At 47.3% G+C, this 15,966-nt stretch overlaps 1 protein-coding gene across 3 annotated transcripts in view; it reads left to right on the top strand.

Moving 5' to 3' along the window:
• Positions 1-15,966, top strand: part of PARVB (parvin beta) — a 112,134-nt gene that overhangs the window by 37,337 nt on the left and 58,831 nt on the right. For all 3 annotated transcript variants that reach the window (XM_019544325.1, XM_019544326.1, XM_019544324.1), the window contains exons 2-3: positions 1,340-1,429; positions 5,867-5,937. In XM_019544325.1, the coding sequence (XP_019399870.1) occupies positions 1,340-1,429; positions 5,867-5,937 (161 nt within the window). The remainder of the gene's footprint in view (positions 1-1,339; positions 1,430-5,866; positions 5,938-15,966) is intronic.

Here is a 15,966-nt window from a genome sequence, read left to right as displayed (position 1 = left end):
CATCTTGAGCAGGTCCAAAGAGGTGATTCTTCGCCTCTATGCGGCACTGGTCAGGCCGCAGTTGGAGTACTGCGTCCAGTTCTGGGCACCATACTTCAGGAGGGATGTCGACAGCATGGAGAGGGTCCAGAGGAGGGCCACTCATATGATCAGGGGACAACAGGGCAGGCCCTATGAGAAGAGGCTACGGAACCTGAACCTGTTCAGTGTCCAAAAGAGAAGGCTGAGGGGGGATCTAGTGGCCTGTTACAAACTAGTCAGGGGGGACCAGCAGGCACTGGGGAAGTCCCTGTTCCCCCGAGCACTGCCAGGAGTGACCAGGAATAACGGTCACAAGGGTAGATTTAGGCTGGATATCAGGAGGCGCTACTTCACGGTCAGGCTGGCTAGGATCTGGAACCAACTTCCAAGAGAAGTAGTGAAGGCTTCTACCCTGGGGGTTTTTAGGAGGAGGCTAGATGAACACCTTGCTGGGGTCTTTTGACCCCAGTACTCTTTCCTGCCATGGCAGGAGGTCAGACTAGATGATCTACTCAGGTCCCTTCTGACCCTAGAAACTATGAAAAATGATTCCTGTCACAATAATAGGTTTCATATAGGGTTCATAGGAGTCTATGCTGGGTTCAGTGATGTTTTATTAGTGAATTGGATGCCAGAATTAGGTTTCCTGATCAAATTGGCAGATGACTTCATGCTTCAGCTGGAGTACGGTGCACAGTTCTGGGCCTGCATTTTAAATAAGGTGTAGTGAAACTGGAGATCCAGAGGTAAACAATGAAGTCAGTGATAAAGGGGTTGGATTGTGACTAAACATTTGAAAGGGATAATATTGGAATAGCTCAGGCTGCCTCCATGCAGGAGACTTGGACTCACTAGAGCAGTGGGGGCCAACCATTCTGGCAGGCATACCACAAATTAGCCCCTCACCCTTCCCCAAATGCCACTCTGATCCCATTTCCCTGCAGCACCTACTGATCTGTTTTCTGCTTTCTTACTGTGCTTCCTGCCCAATTTTGATGCTTTTTTTCCTGCCCTATCTGTCATTGTGCTGCCAGTCCCCTCCCCAGTCTGTCACATGCCATAGATGAGACTACTCATGTCACTTGTGACATCCGTTGCGGTCCCTTTCAGCCCTGGTATTCCATGAAAGCATACTGACTGATTTTGTTTTATTGATGTTTTTGTTTGTTTGTTTTCTGCATCTGCAATTCCTGTTTCCATAAACTATGAACTCCTTTAGAAATGGGTCTTGTAGAGATTTTCTCCTATTATTGTAGGTAAAAATTGTATAAATATACAAACTGTTTTCACTAAAGTCTGTCTGTTTTGTTCTCTTCAGTGAGCGACCTGCAGGAAGAGGGGAAAAATGCCATCAATGCCCCAATGTCTCCTAGCACCATTGACATTCATCCTGAAGATACTCTATTAGGTACAGTATTGCAACTGCTGGAGGCTAGTGTTTGAAAATAGGGGTCAGTATGACCCCAGTGGCTGCAACCAGATGAGCACAGATGTTTGGTTCCCTGGCACCTTGTGCCACAGCTACTTGTTCCTGGAAAATGCCTATGCTATGTGTGCTTAGGTGTGTGGCAAGTTACCCTAGGAGTGGTAGGGGAGGCTGAGGGCAGCACTGGGGAGGCCCCAGCAGCCTTATCTGGGGTCCTGGTGGCCTCCTGGGGCTGCAGCACTGGTGATCTTTCTGGGTGGAGCCTGGCTGGCATCCACAGTGCGGCTCTAGGTGGCCTGGCTCCGCTTTTCAGCAGCACATGCTGCTTGTGTGTACACTGATCCGTTTTTTCTTCTGTGAGTTTTTTTGACCCGTGGATATTCAGGGGTCAAAACCCACCCTGGTGCAGCACACGCATGGGCAGCACACCTTTGCAGTGCGGAGAATGCCTGACTGTGTGTTATGTGGCGCTGCAGACATGTTTGCAGCTCTACGTACTGCATGGCCGTGCTGGTCTGGGCTTGCCCAGTATGTGTATAAGTGGTGAAAAGAAATCCAGTCAATTGAACTCAGTATAAGTGAGTATGAACTGTTGCACATAGATGTAAGAGAGAAATTAGAAGTGATGACAGGAAATTTAAACAGCAATGAACTACCACACAAGGATTTTAGAAGCTTACAAGAGAGTTGACTTTTCCACTGGATTGCTAGGGAGAGAAGAACATTACTTGCTCATTTGTGCAGCTGTGGTCAATAAACAGGGATGTGTAAAGAATGAGAAAAGAGTGCCTGCCTTTTAGAATGATCTGACCCATATAACTTTAACTTCTGAAAGTTTCACAGTTTTTATTGCATTTCTTTATCCTAAAATAAAATAAAAAGAAAAGACTAGAGTAGAGATATACAAATCACAGACACCATAGAAGAGGTAAAACTGAAATATTCTGTTTATCTTAGAACATGAAGACAATGAGGCGGGCCACACATTTTAAAACTTATAAAAGTAAATTGTATTCAGCCCTCTTAACAATCTATAATTTAACCAGTGGAATGCAGTAGAAGAACACTGCTGAAGTAAATAATATTTGCTCAGTTGATGAGTTGATTATATGGAGGCTGAGAATCTACAGGGAAAGAAAACAGAGCTAAACATTTTCACTCTACTGGCAAAAGAATGAGGCATTGGCTGGGCTGACTGAAGAAGAAACTTAGCTTGTAGATAAGCTGTCCAATCATTGGCCATTTTGGAAATGTAACTCCTTCCTCAGATGATTCTAATACTAACTGTTTTGAGAGGCTGGATACTAGATTAGTAGGGGTGCACCAACAATAAAGATTTTTTTGGCTGATACTGATGGCTGATTATTAACCAGCCATATTGGCTTATACTGATCCGATAGCTGACATGCAGCCCAGCAGTTTGGAGAACATTATCTGTATAGTTAGACTGCGGGGCGCAGGGGTATGGGGAAGGGAAAGGCAGTTGGGGGGCAGGTTGAGGCCCCCCATGGTGAGGGAAGGAGTGGGGTGGGGCAGGGGAAGGCATTGCCCAACTGGGGCAGAGTGGGACACAGCTGTGGGCAGCTTGTCCACAGAGCGTGGAGGGGTTGTAGGTAGGGCAGCTCCCCTCTGCTGTGTACAGCCTGGGGGAGGCATGGGGGCATGTGCCCCTCCCCGGATTTGTGTGTAGGCAGTCTGCCTGCTGCAGACTCGGAGCCAGGGACTGTGCTCTCTTCCCGGTGGGTGGGTTGGGCTGGGGATAGGCTTGAGGTGGGACAGGCAGCAGCAGTGCTGGGGGGTGGGGGGCTATATCCCACCCTGTAGCCCCTTCCCTCCCAGCACTGCCACTGCCTGGCCTGCCCCTGCCGGCCCCACCCCAAGAGCAGCCCCCAGCCCAGCCCCCCTGCCAGAAAGAGGCCAGCACAGCCCCGGCCCTGAGCCTGAAGCAGGCAGTCCACCCTCACCCCATGCACAAAACTGTGGGGCATATGTCCCCCATGCCACCCGTGGGAGTGCTGCAGCTGTATGCATGTACACGGCATTTATCAGTTACGTTATCGTTTACACTTGCCAAAAATAGCTGATTGCTGATAATATCAATTTTCATTTTATTGGTGCAGCTCCAATATGGATTGATATATAGACAGAAGATTGGTCTGATTCTGTCTGGTTGCTCTCATGCCTTGATATCTAAAGTTTTGATCCTATCCCATGCATTCCCCCCTGAAAATAGATACTCAAGCAAACCAAGTATCCCATTAGACTTTGTATGTAGAGCCAAAACAGAGTCCTTCTCTGCACTTTTGATCAGAGGCTTGAGGAGCCACTTCATTGTGACCCTCATGGGAAAAACATGATCACTAGCTGATCTAGGTCAGGGTTCTCTGAAAAAGGGGTGGTGCACTTGCATGGGGCAGACCTCTCTACCAGATTTCAGCTTCTGAGTGTGGACTGGGTGTAATTTAGTGCTTGACTCATCCCATGAGGAAGTAGAGTGCTAAAAGGAACTGAAAAACTAAAGAATTAGAAGCTGCCTCTCTAGGTCTGTGGAAAAAAATTGCAAGAATTTTCCAATTTCAGGCGGTTTGGGTGGCTGATAGATCCTTTAAAGCCCTTAGCCAGAAGTTTAGGTAGGTTTAACCCTGAATTGATTGCACAGAGTTTCATATCTACACCAGCTGGGGGCAGCCCATTAGCATTTCTTTTTGTGATCATGATACTGCCATTCAAGTGGCCAGCTCTAAAAGCCTACTAAGTGCTGGGGGTTACTCGGTCCTCTTTCATTTGCACATCAAGGCACCCCAAACAGGCTTGGCTGCTTAAATTGACAGATTAAATCCTGTGTCCTGGATGAAAGTTATGGAAACTTCTGAACTAGATCATATCTGTCACTTGAGCAACAAAAGAGGTTAATGTGAGAAAAGGGGAGAAGCTGAGGCCTTTGTTGTGGGAACTTGAGCATTAGGATTTAAAACTCAGTGCCAGAGTTGGACCACCAAACCCCTTGTATTTCCCCATCTCTGTGTTGGTAGAATTGTGTGCATGAGCATGTCCAATGTGGACATGTATATGTCCATTTGGAGCAGATTAAAAGATAGCAACAAGCTTTGTTTGAGTTCTTTTGGTTGCTGATCTGACAAAGTGTTGGTTTGGCAGCTGAAATCTCAAATACAGGTATCCCATCTAAAATTAACTTGTTCATTCCTAATTCTCTCTCTGCTCTTACTTTTCTTTGCTTCATTTTTTATTTGCCTTTTTTCTTCCTCCTCTTTTTTTTGATTTTCCCTTTCCTTCTTTCATCTCTTTCTGCTGCCACTTTCTGTTCTTCAGGTGTTGTTGAAAAGCACAAGGTAGATCTGCCCCCACAGTCTGCTGAGAGTTTACTTTCTATTGACCCTGGAAGTTCTCCAGAGATGCACACACTGTACATACTCCCTTGCCAAGAGGCTGTGGTGCTAACGCTGCTCAGAGGGAACTAAAGCTGGTTCCCAGTTCTGATACATTGCCTTACTAGGTCTGCCCCAAGTTCTGCCTTCTGTGTTTTGCCACATTTGACTTCCCATTTTATGTCTCCCTTGTTCTCTTCAGCATGTACCATGCCACTTCCTGTTCTGTTTTCTCCTTCCTCTTTGTTTATTTTCTTTCATTTGCCCTAAGCAGCACCTGTCCTATTGGTCTTTGGAGGCAAAAAGAAAAATAGCATTTTTCAGTATTGTCTACCTTTCAGCCTCTTGGCAACAGAAGGGACACCTCTGAGAATGCCCAGGGCATTTGCCTGATTCAGATTAATTTGATTTAATTCCTAGTCCATTTCCTTAGTGATTCTGCTGGAGCTGTTGACTAAGTTTTATGGGCAGTAGAGGCAGCACAAGCACAGTTCTTACCGGTAGAAATTTTGGTACCAGAATATGAAAAATGCAGTTGGCAGGAGAATGGAGAATGATTCTAATACCACATTCCCCCTATTGATAGAAGGCAGTGCACTGAGTTTGCAGGGCTCTTCAGACTAGTTTAATCTGGCCATATTGATTCTTATTGATGACTGAAGAAAAGAGGTGGGTATTATGACGGGCTGAGCACCACTAACATCTTCAGCCCTGTAGGGAGGGAGACATGGTTACTGCCCTCAAAGACCCCACATGATGTGCCCATTACAGTCTGACACTAAGCAGTGTGACCTGTGAAAAGTCAGTTTAGGCAACTTTTGTTTAGGGAAGTTAGGGCAATGAAACAGTCAGTGTATCGCTAAAGAATGCCTCATACTTTGATCACTGGATAGTCCCCTCAGTAGGGCAATGACTAGACTATGCCATTTCTTAATCAGCTTTGAGACTGGCTTATAAATAACAGTCCTGTGGTGTTCTTGGCAGTATACACATGACATGGCTCTAACTAATGCTTCTCCTTCTAAATGGGCAGAGGAAAATGAGGAACGCACTATGATCGACCCCAACTCCAAAGAAGACCCCAAGTTCAAGGAGCTGATCAAGGTAGGATGCAGACACTTACCTTCTGTTTTTATTTTTATGTAATTATCTTTAACTTGCTCTATGTAATCTTTTGCAAAACTAGGGATTTGTTAGAGGTATGACTGAAAAGGATGTCCTGGATAGTGAAGTCACTTAAAAGGACAGGGTTGGTGGAAATGAGGCCAATAGCACTAGAGATGAGAAAAGCACCTAAGGTAGAAAAGGGGAGAAGATGAAGGTAGCAATCTTATCCTTCTTAATACTGAAGTGTAGGGGAATGTTTAGCTTGAATCTACCAGCGATGTTAATGCTCTTCCCCTCAACATAAAAGATCAAGCTCCCAGTAACTATGGTACTGGGGAAAACAATTTTGGGAAGTTTATCAGGTTTTGGGAAAAGAGACTGAAGAGATGAAAGATCAGAGACAAAGTAGGTGAGAAACAGTATTTTTCAGTTTGAAATTCTGCCATTGCTAAAGGGCTCTGCACAGACTTTCATTATGGAATCCCAGCAGTGTCCCCCCATTTCTGTAAGGCAGAGGAGGACTGCTTTTGAACTTCCATGTGGGGAAAGTGGGGTTCAGGCCAGATCTGATCATGGAAAACATAGTAATATAGGAACCGTGTGGAATGGCATGGACTGTTCAGGAGGAGGAGGGTTGCTTTCCTTTAGCAAGGGGCTTGGTCCTTTTCCTTGGATCTCTTGAGTGTATTTTTAATGGCCACTTTCTGTCTTTGCAGCAACATGGGGATTGGCAGTGCCCCCATTCCCCTGCTGTACCTGATTAGGTTGTTCTTGGTGTTTTGGGGCACTGTGCCTGGTAATTGTATGACAGGGCTGTTTGTGTAATTTTTTAGACCAGTTTAGGACTGTTCAGCTGGTAGCCCATAAGTGTTTAACTTGTAGCTCATAGGCTACAAGTCACCCATGCATTCTTGCTTTCCCTCATGGGTTTGGATGCTGATACTTTCAGCCTCCTTCCATTTCCTGCTTTTGTAGCTGTTGCCACCACCTGCCCCTACAGCCCTGGGCTATACCTGCCTCTTCCATCTTTCACTTCCTGCCGGCCTCTAGGGGTGGTATGGGGCAATGTGTCTGGCCGAGAAAGTTTCACTGATGGTCACTCATATACTGGACAACCCTGGGTTAAACAAACACTTGCACAGGGTATCTTGAATAGGGATGATGCTTCCTTGACCATGAAGTTGGACTAGATCAGTGATTCTCAATCAGGATGGCAGGGCACCTTTGGGTGCTGCAAGATCCTTTGAAGAGTGCTGCAGGAAATGTGAAGAGATAAGCAGATAAGGGCAGATGCTTGCTTTCCCTGCCTGGCTGCTTCCTTGCCCCCACTGCCTGACCCCTCTGCAAAAAGGTAAGCAGTGTAATGAATAAATGGAGTTTTTGAAATGGGATACCACTTAGTTCACAAAGGTTATGGAGGGGTGCCTTGAATCTAAAAGTTGAGAACCACTGGACTAGACCTCTTGAGGTTCCTTCCATCCCTACTTTTCTATGATTTTGTTGTAAGTGCCATGCGACAGACAGTACCTGAAGCTTCACAGAAGGGAACAAGAAATGAGTAGTAGACAGATGTGAACTAATTTTCTTTCCCATATGTTCTCATAGGATTTCATCTAGGCTTTTACATTTAGAGGTGGCTTATACTCTGAACACAAGTCTTGTTATTTCCCATCCATGAAATTCTTTTATCATAAACCTCCTACCCCTTTGTGGTTCTTGCTAAGCTCTTGGCATCAAGCACTTCCTGTGCCAAGGAGTTCAAATGGGTTCCACAGTGTAATTGTACATAGCATGAAAAGCATTTCCTTGTGTCAGTTTTGAATCCTCCACCCTGCATACCCACTCCTCCCCTTTCTTGTGCTTGTATTCATAGGAGAAGAAGAAGCAAAGCTCTTGATATACCTGTGCAGTAGGAACATCACATAGGTGGAGGACTTCCAAATTCTCTCTTAAATCTATGTGCAAGCATCTTTTTAACATCTCTTCTTGAACAAGTTTTGGATTTAAACTTTGTATTTTCATGATGGTAAATAGCCAAGCTCAGTAAGCCTTGCAAAAACTTGGGTAAAGCAGAGTAGTCATAAGAAATGAATGATGCACAGTCTCTGATGCATGCAGTCCAAGGTAAAATCAGGTGAGCTGAAGGCAATAGGAACTTGGCTGTTGAATTTAATGCCAGATGGAACATTTACAGTCTAGTCTACAGTGGCTCTTTTGAGTCTTAGTCCATTAGCTATGTTCTATTTTCAGTTTAAAATAAAATCCTATGACCAAAATAGAGAGAGGGTGAAAACTTGAACCACAGTGCCTCATAGGCACGTGGAATCCAAATGCTTAGTTTTAATTGCAGAATCAGGACTTTATTATACCTGTTTCCCTTCATGTGTCCAGCTTAATAGTTTATTACACTTGCACAATGTAGGCATAAAATGCTATTGGATAAGAGTAGGCTTATATTCAGTCTCAGGCAATGGAAAATTTGGGCCCAAAGGGTAGGGACAAACATTCAAAAAGCCTGAGCCTGAATTGGTTTAATCTTTGCATGTTAGTCTAACCTGAAACAGTTTGCAACTGAAACTGACAAACTGATGAAATGCAGGCACATGGCTGCAGTGGCTCAGGCTAGAAGGCAGGGAGCACTAGAGCAGCCTTCCCTTCCTTTCTACAGTCCTGAGCTGAGGTGGTGTAGGATGCTCTGATTAGGGAGCCCCGCCCCCACCCCCCTGCTGCTCCTTACCAGCCCAGGAGGGAGTTGATAACACAGCATTTATCAGCCCATCAGAAAACAAACGCCTCTCTTATTAGTTCAAGTTCTTCTTAAACAACCTTTTCCAAGGAAGGAATGGAGGGCCATTACCAGCTGACCTGTTAATTAGCTCCATAAAGCCCTAAGTGGACACTGTCCTGTCTGCCTTTGTCCTGTCTGCCTTACACAGACACCTCTCAGCATTAGCTTGCATACCACATGCTGGCTATGTCCAAGCTGGGTGAGATGAGAGAAGGGAATCCTTGCTTGAGCATGGAGTAGTGGGGTGGATTTGGGGGGGGAGAAGGGGGGGTCAGAAGGAAACCAAGTAAACACTGTTGTGCCTGCCGTCTCTGCCAGAGCTCCAGTCAGGGAGCAGAGGGATGGGGCCAGCTCTCCTGGCCGGAGCTCGGAGCCCCGCCCAGGGCTGCAAAGCATCTGGGATTCTGGGGGACTCTGGTTTAAGTTAAACCAGGAAGGGGTCTGGGACAGATTTTGCATAAACCGGTTTGAGCCAAATCAGTTATGTCTGATACTACATTCAACCAGGTTTATCTCAGACTGGTTTTAGCCACTTTCAGACTGGTTTCTGTGCACTGAACTTCTGTTCTTTTACAAATTTAAGCCACTTTCTGATCACTTAAACTAGTTTATGTGTAAAGTCTGTCCCTAGCCAAAGAGTATAGGAACCATGGGCTGTCCTATCAGAAAGAGAGAGAGATGAAAACCATATTTATGTTTAAACATTCATTAGTTACACACAAATGTAACTGAAGGTGGGCATTTGTACAGCAGCATAGCAGGACAAGATTTTGAGCACTACTTTGGTGTGAAACTGAGAGGCTGCTAAGGAATTAATTACCTTACATGGGAAGGTACTTCAGTAACCAAATGAAACTATGAGGCAGTTGTCTTTTTGTTCTGTATTTTGATGGTTAACTGAGCTTTTTATTACTGTTTGCTATTAAGTTGCCCAGGACCCCCCAGTCATGGACCCAGAACCCAATTGTGCTAGGTGCTGTACAAACACAGAACAGGAAGTTGGTGTTTGCCCCACAGTTCTTAGAATAAAAAATCACCAGTGAATAGCTTACAGTCAAGGTGAGATTTATAGTTCAGTGTGTGGATTTTTTTTTAAATTTACCTTATTATCCATCTATCCATCTTGATATACGTATATATGTTAGTATAATATGTTACTTCTTTCTCTGTTTTTCTTGTCTGCCAGAAAAGTAGATATGTCTAGGATACTTTCAGTCTCCCTACTCGTTCCCTCTCTTGTCACACTTGTGTGGTCTCCCACTTTTGTTAGTTGAGAGAGGTAGTTAGCTGTGTACTTGCCTTTTGCCTCATGTTAGTAGTGTAAAAACAGAGTTTGGGGGTAGGAAAGCACCTCAGAAAAGATGCTTGATATGTTTTCTTTGTCTCCACAAAAATGATTGCTTTAATCTCTCTTTGCCTGTTTCCCTAAGTTTCGGAACAAGACTGGATTAGGCATTGCAGGCTCTTGTTTGTATTTGGAAGTGATTAAAACATAACTGTCATAGCTCTGGGGGAAACGGATGGTAAAATGCTATTGTGATGTAAAAAGAAAGAAAGGGAAAAATAACTTTTCTTTCCCCTGCCTAAAATAAATATAGGGAATTTTTCATACCAAATGTCTTCTCTAAGAATACTAGGATAGATGCTGTGCTCTTGTATGTGTGAAAGGGCTCTTTAAAAATTTTGTTTATTACATATTTTAAAAATGATTTGGCACAAAGGATCAGCAGTACATCAAGCTGCAAAGAACAACAGTTCAAATTAGTTCCATCAAGGGCCATCAGCCCTCATTTTCCATTTGATTTGGAACTGTATGGAGCTAATTACAGTTCAGGTCATGGTACAATAAATAGTTCTAATTGGGGCTCTTGAAATTTACTAGATGGATCAAAGCTGGAAGCTTAAATCAGAACACCAGAGCTGAGCCAGTCATTCTTGTGAATAGTAGCTTACTCAATTCCACCTTTTTTGCTGTCTGAATATGTGAGCCCTTATCAAACTAATTTGGTCAAAATTATTTGCTGAATAATTATCAGCCAGTGGTTTATTCACACAAAATATAACCTGGACATTTGAAATTCAAACCTGAGTTACTATTTTATTGCATGTTCGTGACTCATATGTTGTTATTTCCTGATTAGAATTGGGTTTCCAGTCTGAAAGACAGTTGAAAGACATCCGTTTCAATAATTTGGGAGGTCTCTCAGCTCTGTGGAATGGTTTCTAATATTGTGAGGTTGAGACCAGTATAGCTTTGAATCCTCCTGATTTTGCTTTTACTTGTGGGTTGGATCCAAACAACGAAGTAGGCCTTTTTGGGTTCTAGTTTAAATACAAGTTTCTTGGCATTTGAGAGCCTAAACCTCACTGAATGTCTGCAGCATCTCCCCTCCTAAGTCATTTAGGTGTTATGAAAATTTCCCCTTAAATCTCATGTAAAAGGCTCCAAGATGTTCCTCCACTCAGGTTGATGGAAAGCTTGTAAAATCAGCCACTGTTTCAACCTTTCAACATGTTTTATTGCTGTCAAATATCAGATTCAGATTTGATGACTAAAAATATTGCAAGGTATTTTTGAAAAATTTCTTTTTTTTTCCCTAATGGAAGGAACCTTTGGGCACTGACAGATGTGTAGCTCCCCAGTATAACTCTTGGTACTTTACAGAAAGCAGTGTAACCTGGGTTTGGGTTACCCAAGTCTGGGCTCCCTTCTCCAGTTAGAAAGGATGGGTGGCCAGGCATGAATGCTCTGAGAGGGATTTGTGATATTGCCCAGATCCCTCTATTCTCTACAACAGGGGTGGGCAAAATATGGCCAGCAGGCTGGATCCGGCCCACCAGGCCATTCAATCTGGCCCACGGTGCCCCTAAACATTTTGAAAATTAATATTTATTTGCCCCTGGCTCTTGTCAAAGATGACAGGAACCAGGGGCAGTAGGAACCAGGGAAAGCCCCGGCAAGTTCCTGTAACAGTAGGCCCCACCCTGCCCCGCCTCGCCCCACCCCACCACCTCAGCCAGAAGCCCCTGCTTAGCAGGGGCTTCTGGCCTGGGACTGTTGGGCTGTTTGTGGTTGCGCTGGCCCAGGAAATTCAGGTAAGAACTGGGTGTGTAACTGGGAACCCTAGCCGTGTTACTAGGAGGCAGGGCTGCCCCTTTAAGACCAGAGTCTATAGGAACACTTAAGTACTGGGAGGGTAATGGCTGAAACCCCAACTGCCCAGGCTGGTCAGCTGATGGGAAGGAGATAGAGCTCTGGCCATATATAAACCCCAGGGGTGAAGGTGGCAGGGGAGGTCTCTGGCAAGCTCACGAGGGAAGGGAGCTCCTGCAGGGCAGAATTACCCAGGAATGCTGTGGCTGCTGGCCAGACTGGTGATATGGCTAATGAGGCTTCAGGAGTCTACAAGGTACCCAGCGCTGGGATGTACTCAATACTCAAGGAGCAGCTTGAGGTTTTAAAGAGCCAAAGTGAGGCTTGCAGGACTCATATTATGTTATAGCCCAGGGGCTCATGTTTATGTTGTTGTTTCATCCAGCGGACTGGCCTGAAGCTATTGGGGAGGAGGAGGCCTCATTGGGTCACACTATTGTGCAGAGCCCAAGCACCAGAGGGTAAACAATCCCAGCGCCAGAAGGTGCTGTGATGGGTTGCACAGACCCTAGCTATAGGGGGCGCCATGACAGGGGGTGAACAGACCCCAGTGCCACAGGGCACAGGTCATCATCTATATAGCATCTGCGAGGCGTGGACCACCATGTAAGGGAGGTTTGGAGTGGTGGATAGCAACTGTAGTGTTGGGGTAGTAAATGGGTAACCTGCTGCCTGAGTAACATCATAATTATTGTTTTATCAAGGCACGGCAGGTGAGAAAGGTGTGTGGGTTGCCCAGAAACAGGGTTGGGCCAGTGTTAGACAGGCCTGGGGATGGACCCTTGTCACATGGGGGGGAGGCAGAGGAGGACCACAGGGATTGCCCCAGTCCTCGGTGCTGGGTCAGCTCCTTTTGAGCCCCATGGTCTGGCCACGCAGCCAGGAACAGGTGGGCAGGAAAGCAGCGGCAGGGGGAGTGTGGGGCCTATACCTATGTCCTGGGGCCAGCGTCGGCGGGGCCCTGGAGTGGGGCATGGACTGGCAGGGGTCTGTGCAGCCAGGTTGGGCTGCGCCAGCAGGGAGAGGGGAGATGGCCTGGCTCCATAGAGCCCCTGGTGGCTGGGACCCCATGCTGCTGCTGCCCTGCTCTGGCCCCTACTGATGCTGGCTTCAGGGCACTGGTGTGGGCCCCACGTTCCTGCCCGGCTGCCGCTGGCTCCCACACACATGCTCATTCCCAGTGCCTCTGCCCCAGCCCTGTGCAGCCCTGACCCTACGTGCCCCGTGTTCACCCACGAGGAATGAGCTGGTGCTCTGTGCGGGGGAAAAGCACCACCCCCATCCCTGTGGCCGGTGCCCCTTGCTGCACCCACTTGCAGCTCGTGCGGGGCTGTCCTGCCTCTCCGCCCTGTCACTGATGCCCCACAGGGCAGTGGTGGCAATGGAGTACAGGCAGAGGCAGCCCCGCGCAGGCTCTGAGGGTCTGCAGCACAGGGCATTGGCCATGGGGAGGAGGGGAGCGGCCACTTTTTTCCCCACACTGAGCACCAATTTGTTCCCTTCACCGCAGCTAGCCTAGTTCCTGTGCTGGCTCCGGGCTTGCCTGTACAGGTTTTGCTGCGGCAGCAGCAGTTGGGCAGAAGCTGCTTCTCGGCATGGAGGAAAGCAGTCCCCCCACTCACCACCACCAGGCAGTGTTCGCTGTGGTTTCCCACCTGGAGCTCGTGCCATGCTACGCTGCAGTGTGCCTGCTTCACCGCTGCCTCTGTGCTGCTCAGCAGCTGATCCACATGGTCACTGCAGGGGGCTGCTTTTCTCCTGTGCTGAGCACCAAGTCATTCCACGCGAATGAGCAGGTGGGCAGGGGTGGGGGCTGCACGGGTCTGGGGTGGGAGCATTGGGAGTAAGCAGGGGAGTGGGAGCCAGCGACAGGTGGGTGGGAGCATGAGGCCCACACCGGTGCCCTGGAGCCAGTGTCGGCGGGGCCCAGAGCAGGGCAGCAGCATCTCAAGGTCCCAGCCAGCAGGGGCTGTATGGAGTTGGGCCGAATCCCTGCTCTCCCTGTCGCTGCAGCCGAGCCTGGCTCCATAGACCCCTGCCAGCCCACCCCTCGCGTGCCTACCAGCCTGCTCTAGGCCCCACCGGTGCTGCCCCTGGGACATTGGTGCAGGCCCCACACTCTGCTTGCTTCCCCCACCGCTTTCTGCACTTCCCTGCCTGCCCACCAGCCACTCTGCACTACATGGCTCCCATATCCACATCCATACCTTCTCACACACATCCCCACAACCCCCCCGTATGCAATCACTTTTGCATATACACCACAAACGCACACAAATCAGGACAAAAATATTTTTTAAATTAAATTAAAATATATTATTATGGGTGTTTGATTTTTAGTATGTAATTTGTTTTTTCCCCCCTAAGATGGCAAACCCTCTTCTGCAAAAGAGTACTTTTAGGAGCAAGGGGAGGGATTTCTGGTGGCAAAGGTCAGAGGGTAGGGGTGGGACTCCCAGTCCCAAGATGGCGACCAGAGGGCAGAGCACCTGTCAAAGGAAGGGGCTACCCATGCGGTCTTCGACAGCTTGCCAGAACTCGGTAAGCAGCCCTCCGCTCAAAATAATTGCCTGCCCCTGCTCTATAGAGTCAGGCCAGGACAAAAAATGGCTTAACTATATACAGATTTATTTAATATACAATGATAAATATATATACAAAATCCAAACAAAATATTGTTATTGAATATATACAATATATGCTCTACATAGGAGATTATATCCTATGATTAGTGTCCAGGAGATTATATCACCAACCCAGGGCTCAGCACAGGTAAGTAACTGGTCTAAAACAGGTAAGCACAGGTAAGTCCATAACAGTTAAAATATAGGCAACTGGCAATGAATCTTATCAAACCACAAGAAGAGTGTTAACAGGGAATTCAACAGAACAGGCACGCTCTTTGGTGAGATAGGCAGCAAGCTGCTGGGTAGAGATGGCTTCCACCGCTCTCCACTGGGGAGGAGGCTCTTCTCAGCCAGACTGGCTGACCTGCTTCACCAGGCTTTAAACTAAGCCCGCTGGGGAACGGGGGACTACTGCTACTGCTAGCCTGCTGAGCAACCCTTGCAAAGTCAGCAGGCCAAGGCACTTAAGGGAGCCCACCCCTGCCCCTGCCCTGGTACAATCTGTGGGCAAGGCAAGAGCCCCCAAGGGGACACTTGCCTGCCTGTACACAAATGCCAGGAGCTTGGGGAATAAGCAAGAGAAACTCATTCTTTTGCTTAATGCAAATAATTATGACGTCATAGGGATAACGGAGACCTGGTGGGACTCCACCCATGACTGGACCTCGGGTATAGAGGGCTATACCCTGTACAGGAGGGATCGAGTAGATAAAAGGGGCAGGGGTGTAGCTGTCTATGTTAAGGAAAGCTACGCATCCCTGCAAGCTGATGTTGGCGACCAGGGTGGGATAACTGGAGACCCTCTGGGTTAAAATCCGTGGGGAACACAGCACAGAGGACACAACAGTGGGAAGTCAAGAGGTTGACCAGGAGTTCACCCGGGAACTGGCTGAGGCTGCATGCTCCAGGACCGTGGTTGTCATGGGTGACTTCAATTACCCAGACATCTCGTGGGAGGATCGCTCAGCAAAATCCGAGCAGTCACAAAGCTTCCTATCATGCGTGGATGACATCTACCTAACTCAAGAAGTCTATGGGCCAACGAGAGGTAAAGCGCTGTTCGACCTGGTACCAGGTACTGGAGATGACCTAATCAGTGACCTAGTGATCAAAGGGAAGCTGGGTGACAGCGACCACGAGCTGATCACCTTTACGATCGACCATAAAGCTGGCAAGTTGGTCAGCAACACTGAAGTCCTTGACTTCAGGAAATCCGACTTTGACAAGCTCAGGAGGCTTGTCAGTGAGGCCCTTAATGAACGACAACCCCCGGGAGAGGGGAGTTCAAGAAGAGTGGCTGCTCCTCAAGGGAGCGATCCTCAATGCACAAGCTAATTCTATTCCATCTTGGAGGAAAAGCAGCAAGAGGGCACAGCAGCCCCCCGGCTCTCCAGGGATCTAGCAAACCTCCTGAGGCTAAAAAGAAAGGCCTACAAAGGATGGAGGATGGGATTCAC

This window comes from Crocodylus porosus, unplaced genomic scaffold (assembly GCF_001723895.1).
Source record: "Crocodylus porosus isolate Cpor-Errol unplaced genomic scaffold, CroPor_comp1, whole genome shotgun sequence".
Classification (NCBI taxonomy): Eukaryota; Metazoa; Chordata; order Crocodylia; family Crocodylidae; genus Crocodylus; species Crocodylus porosus.
This window is presented reverse-complemented; position numbering and strand designations above follow the sequence as displayed.